This window comes from Hyposmocoma kahamanoa, unplaced genomic scaffold (genome assembly GCF_003589595.1).
Source record: "Hyposmocoma kahamanoa isolate Upper Pololo Valley unplaced genomic scaffold, ASM358959v1 88, whole genome shotgun sequence".
In the NCBI taxonomy this organism is placed as follows: domain Eukaryota; kingdom Metazoa; phylum Arthropoda; class Insecta; order Lepidoptera; family Cosmopterigidae; genus Hyposmocoma; species Hyposmocoma kahamanoa.
In genome coordinates this window covers 4740384-4747251 of record NW_020654466.1, presented here as the reverse complement: position 1 = coordinate 4747251, position 6868 = coordinate 4740384, and the positions used below count along the sequence as shown (strand labels likewise).

At 38.0% G+C, this 6868-nt stretch overlaps 1 protein-coding gene across 1 annotated transcript; it reads right to left on the bottom strand.

Annotated features, from left to right (window-relative positions):
- Positions 1-4786: 4786 nt before the first annotated feature.
- Positions 4787-6327, bottom strand: LOC113235983 (protein TsetseEP-like). Its single transcript, XM_026471907.1, has 2 exons — positions 6303-6327; positions 4787-5505 (listed from the first exon to the last, which is right to left on the bottom strand). Exons 1-2 carry the CDS (start codon positions 6310-6312, stop codon positions 4910-4912), a joined length of 606 nt encoding a protein of 201 aa, XP_026327692.1. The 5' UTR covers positions 6313-6327; the 3' UTR covers positions 4787-4909.
- Between the last annotated feature and the right edge of the window lie 541 nt (positions 6328-6868).

The window sequence follows — 6868 nt, the reverse complement described above, 5'->3', positions numbered from 1 at the left end:
TATACGGTGTTTTATCATTCAGTTAGCCCAATGAATAATTGTCCCGTCAATGTCTGACAACAGAGCAAGCGACAACAAACTACGCAACAAAATACGGGAACTTTCCGTTAATTATGGCTCCGTAACTTATAAGGCTAGGTTAGGCTAGGCAATTGTGTAATGTTTAGACTATAAACGCCATAAAGAATACCGTTTAAAGTATTTACGATATGATTTTGAGTGTGGTTGGATGTCATGGTGGGCGAGAACTTTAGATTGGTTTATATTGTGATATTGACTTTTAACATCGTATCGTCTGTAAAAGAAATATTTTTTTTACTCTGCAACTTAGTAATCCGTGGGAGCCTAATGATTTGACCTATCGCCTCACAAGCGAAGGCATTGGTTCCAATCCGGAGTCACACCTCGTGAGCTTCTCGGAATTTAAGTGCTAAAATTAATTTGAAAGGAGAAGGGTCACAGCCCATAGAAAATTAACTCAGTCCCGGCGCAAAAAACCTCGCACAGCAGTGTTATTAGACGCGGACAATTAATTATAAGAATATAATGTAAAGCAAAAAAATAGTATCTAACTATTGTTTTTTATTTCTGTTTTCTTCTATTTACTATATTATTCCTACCTAGATTGGTCAAATGATAGGTACTTCCTTCTAATGGTTTTTCAAGAATAGTTAGAAAACAAAAACTGTCGTAGGCATTGACTTACAATTATATGGACGTCGGGTCCGCGCTAAAAAGTGTCCGAACTTATAGGGCGTTAAAATCGTATACAGAGCGTCATTCACGCTTTAGTCTTCGTTTGTTCGACTGACAGCGAAGCAAGCAAAATTGGACAGTACTGCGATGACATTACAATTTAAATTCAACGTTTTAACTTTTTCATATTCCTTTACATGTCACTACGTTTAAATAGGTTGACTTGGGACATTTTTTTCGTGGTTTTTGTATTAGACCCGTCGTCCATTTATTTGTAAGCAATGGTCGTAGGCGTTTGTTTATACATGCATACTTTACCTTACTCTATACGCCTGAGCAAAAACAAAAGGCAATATTGACATGTTAGCCACTGATATCGAAAACAAAAACTATACAAAATTTACTTACCTAATATAAGCAATACCTTGAGGTAGGTTTCTTTTGCACCGGAAGTGGGTCATACGTGACCCTTCTCCTTTACCATGAGCTTTCGGAAAAGGAAACACCGTGATGAAACCTGCACGTCGATGAAGGTTCATAACCCTCAGAAAATGTGTGTAGTCCCCAACCCGCATTGGGCCAGCATGGCGGACTATGGCTAAACCCTCGCCTGAGAGGAGACCCTTGCCCAGCAGTGGAACGTATTAATGGGTTAATGATGGTGATGAAGAACATAGTATGGGTCAAAACCTTATTTAGGCGGGTTTTCCGTCACCTCGCTCTGTAAATATTGAATAGCTTTTTCCCTATACTGCCATCTGCTAACTAAAACGCGGCCGACTATGTGACAAAGTAATTTTTTTTAATTAAGTATCATAAAGTATACCATAAAACCCAGTTTTAGAATTTTATTTCATTGAAATTGTTTAATTAATTTTTAGCTTATGTGTGTCTCCATGGCACCCGCGCCACACATGTGTGCGTTATTATTATTAGCTATGTACCACATTAAATGGTTTTAAATAGAGAATTTTGAGCTCTATCTTATGCTATTTATAATCTCAGTACAGAGTACAAAAAAACCGACCTCAAAAGTACGTGACATCACATCTATTTGCCAAGTTTTATTGCAATCGGTTACCGGAAAGTGCGCAAACCCGGATTCATGCCCTAGTTCGCCACTATACGGAACTTGACACAGGAGATAATAAAAATCGGTTCTCACTACTCAAAGTATATTGAGAGATAAAAACGCCTTGAATTGGAGAAAAGCAAAATTAACCATTAAAATAATTGCTCCTTATAATAAAATTTAGGCGCTATTTATAAAAATGAATCTTCATACGTGAACAGCCACCCTTAAAGGTGGATGATTTTCTTCAAAATTAAATGGGACCACAATGGAGGTACCCTCTTTCCAACAAAAAAGAATCATCAAAATCGGTTTACAAATACCGGAATTATCGCGTAACATACAAAAAAAAATACAGTCGAATTGAGAACCTCCGCTTTTTTTTAAGTCGGTTAAAAACGGATATTTAAGCACTTGTCACTTAGCCGGATTTTACTCAGTGGACGGCAGTATACTCACCGAGTCAAATCCGTCGCCAGTTTCAATTTCAATAAAACACGTGATAAACAAAAGAACCCCATAATGTGAAATTGCCAAGAAAGTTGTACGACTCGAAGCGAATCTCATCACGCAACTCTTACTCTCATGCAATATATCCTTTGGGATTACCCTTTGTTATCACTAAGGGATGAAATTTGATTTTTCCTTATTAGATGGACACAAAATGTTTGTGTAATGTTTTTATCGTATAAATGAGACCGCTATTAAAAAGAAAATTCAAGTTAGTTTCGGTTTCTTTCTATATTTTAAATGACGAACGAACAAGGCGTGCACTTGATGGTAAGCTACACGCCTGTCCATAACAGTTGCAGTGCCACTCAGATCTTTTAAATATCTCTTTAAATCACAAAAACCTGAGCGTCACGGCGTCAGCCATCCTGAGACCTATGTTGACAAGTCCCATGTGCCTGTAATTTCACCAGCACCCCAGCTAAACCGAAACACAGTAAAACTGACATTACTACTTGGCGGCAGAAATAGGTACTTCCTTGAACGCACTCTTTCAAAAGGAGCTCTACTACGCGAATACAAAGATGCGATGATAAGTCGAAACCACCATGATGCTTTTACACCCTGAAGTGACGTGAAATCACTGTGATATGTATTTTAAATATATATTCTTATTGTTATTTGTTTCAACTATTTATTTAACTAATTTAGGAATTGAAACTTATTTTCCGGATTTAAATCGCGTTTATTTGTTTTTTCAAACACACCAACGTTTCGGGCCCTTTACAGGTCCCATAGTCACGGTTGACTGAGGTGGTAAAGTCATCAACCAGTTATGTTTAATATTAATGCAAACCACCCAAATTTTTACTATAGTTACAAAAGTTATTTATTAAATACCTTATTTTTAATTATACAAAGAACATTTAAATTTACGCTACATCTGTTTTACAAATTATTTTATTTTAACAATGTTTTTTTAATTTTTACTGAATTGATATTTTTTTTTTTGTGAAATTACTCCACTAGTTTGTTATAATTATTAATACAAAGGTCGAACACTCAGAAAAAATTCCTTCAATCCGGCCGGATTCGAACCGACGCCGACGTTTTCTAGCTTACCGTGCCAGAGTGTTGGCGTTAATCAATTCAATTTCAATCAGAAATTCTATCAGATTAAAAAATCAATTCAATTGAAATCAAATGCAATTAAATCAATTGCCACGCGTCGCAATTGATTTAATATAATTATATTAATTGTGTTAGGGGGTGGGTTAGGGTGTCAGTTGGGGGGTCGGTTGGGGGCCGGTTGGGGGTCCGGTTGGTGGGCCGGTTGGGGGGGCTTGCTGGGGGGCCGCTTGGGTGGCCAGTTGGGGGGCCGGTTGGGGGCCGGTTGGGAGCCGATTGGGGGGCCGTTTGGAGGGCCGGTTGGAGGGCCAGTTGGGGGCCCGGTTTGGGGGCCGGTTGAAGGCCGGTTGCGGGCTTGGTTGGGGGGCCGGTTGGGGGGGCTGTTTGGGGACCGGTTGAAGGCAAGTTGGGGGGTCGGTTGGGAGGCAACCTAACCACCCTAACCCACCCTATAAATTTGCCCTATAAATTTATCATAATTGTCAGTTTTGATTGTTAATTGTTAATCAAAAACATTGAAAAGATTGAAAATTGATTAATTGTTAATTGTAGATATACGCGATTAACGATTGATCAATTGTTAGTTGCGAGAACAGCAATTAACAATTAATTAATTGTTAATTAGTTAATTGCTGTTTCGCAATTGACAATTAATTAATTGTCAATCTTTAGATCAATTAAATTTTGCCCAACACTGCCAGACGCGATATCAACTAAGCCACAGAACGAACCAGGGGACCTCACGAATTTTTCCATGAGCTTGCGTCGTGTCTTTGTATTTGGTTTTTCGACGACTTTTTAGTCGTAGCGCCATCTATGAGAAATCTATGAAAGATTTATCACCCAGTTAGTACCTTTACAGTTACCAGTCCTGGCGAGAGATGTCGCCATTCACTGTATTTTAATTTTTTATTGAATAGATATTCAATTAAATTTTTGGGAAATTACTCCACTAGTTTGTTATAATGATTAATACAAAGATCGAACACTCAGAAAAAATTCCTTCGATCCGGCCGGATTCGAACCGACATCTTCTAGCTTACCGTGCCAGACTATGATGTTTTATTAAGTTAAATTTATAATTAATTAATAATGGAAATTACAAAAAAAATAAAACGTTACTGCAGTCTTCTGTTTGGCATTTTTCATCAAAGGAAATACTGGATCCCAAACTGGTGGTACGAAGAAACTAAATAAATATACGCGATTTAAATCCGGAAAAATATATCGAGTTCTTAGGTTTTCGCGATTGTTACACATAGGAAATGAAACTATTTTTCCGGATTTAAATCGCGTATATTTGTTTTTTCAAACAAACCGACGTTTCGGGCCCTTTACAGGTCCCATGGCCATTAAATCCGAAAAAATATTGTTTCATTTCCCATGTGTAACAATCGCAAAAACCTACGAACTCGATATTTAATTAATTGTTCAAATAACAGCACTTCTTCATTTACTTATGGTACATGTTTCTTTACTCGTAGTAGCACTGAATTGAAGTACAACAAAATAGAAAATTGTTTACTTTAAGTTTTAATAACATTTAACAACGAAATCACCTGTTTATGGCATATTGTCGTGACTGTCTTTAGGTTTCCTTCGCTTTTTACTCGTTGTAGATGCAGGCACCGGTGCCGGTTCCGGTTCTGGTTCTGGTTCTGGTTCTGGTTCTGGTTCTGGTTCTGGTTCCGGTTCCGGTTCGGGTTCAGGTTCAGGTTCAGGCTCCGGTTCGGGTTCAGGCTCAGGTTCGGATTCAGGTTCAGGTTCAGATTCAGGTTCGGGTTCTGGTTCTGGTTCAGATTCCGTCTCCCCGCTTTCTTCGCTTTCGGACTCCTCCTCTGATTCAGAGTAAGGCGGTTGTTTAGGTTTCTTTGGCTTCTTTGGCTTATTTGGCTTTTTTGGTGGATCTTTAGGCATATCATAAGGCGGTGCCTTTACCGGCTTGGCATAGTACGGTTTGGGACTGGTCCGCTCTAATATGACCTTAACTATACTTAACGGCATCCAATGACCTGGCAAATTTGCTTCGATCGGGTTGGCTATGAACACTAAGGGATCATTCCGAGGGTCTGGATAGGTAGGTTCAGCAGTGGAAGTTTCAAGTCCCTCCGTCCAGTCAACAACCAAAAAATACGTGAAGGAGAACACATACTGCTTAACTGGAATTGAAGAAGTTCATATATATTTTAGCGAGAACAATTAGTGTTATAATGATCTCAACATACATCCAAAGTTCCCGTCTACACTTTGCACATTAGCAAAAAATTTATCTTTGTGTGAAGGTGCACTGAACTGCAAATTGAAAACAATTGAAAAATGCACACGTATGTCAAAATTAACTATTTTGAAAGTGTCCACATTTTTGGTAAGTTTTACAACTTATTTTTAAATTTTGACAGTGTTTTAAGTTTTGACACAAATATAGTAGCTATTATTGTATAGTTACAGTAGCAGCTACTATATTTATGGTCTGTGCTGCTAAAAATAAAAAATATGGAGCAACATGAAACCAATGTCGTAATACGTTTATACAAACTCCTGCCTGCGAATGCGTTCGCGTAGATCATCAATTCATCACAAATGTTCCGCGTTTTTGGCGTAACTACATAATAGTCAAAATACGAAGCATAACAATTTTTCCTAGTCTTCGCATCGTAGTTAAAAGATCGACTCATCCGAAGGACAGAATCCGACGTGATTAAATAGCGAAAAGAGAATAATTTCATTACTCAAACTAAGGCCTATGTAAAGGTGTTTTGAGAATTTATATATCTTGTTTCGTTTCGGAAATTATAAAATCGAACAACAGTCTATCTGACATCCACAGTGAAAAGAACGAACGGAATGTACTATGTCCTGAGAACAAGTAATCTTGCACATATACCTTTCTTCTACGGATGAGTCGATATATGTATAGGTACAAATAAAATAAGTGCGCAACATAAAATGTACTCACAACAATTCATTTATGTGGAAGCCTCAACTTTCCACATACATCTCTGCAAGTCAACCGCGTAACAAACTTTTATCATAGAATTTTAACGTGATTCCAATAAGCGAAGAGAAATTGAGCGTTGATTTAATTATAATTCGTTTCGCGTGCGGAAATTGAACATTCCCACCGGAGTAGGTACCACCGTCGTGACTATTTCTACCACAAAGCCGCAATACTGTGTTCCGGTTTGAATGATAGAAGAAGAAAGCCAGCATAATCACAGGCATACTATTAACGGAATGGAAAGAAATTTTTGTTACGAAAGTCAGAGCAAAATTAACTCTGATTATTATTAATTCACTCCCATCTGTGCTATCACGAACTCTGTTAATCCTCCATATCAATGATATGTTATTAACTAGTAACATTCATTGCTATGTCATCCGACAGTACCGGTGATGCCTATTATACAGGTCGCACAAATATGCCTCACCAACAAGTGGAACAAAACAGACTGCAACTTGTGTCCAAAATCGAGACTTCTTTGGAGCAGGTCTCAGAATGGGGCCAACAGAATCTAGTAAAAT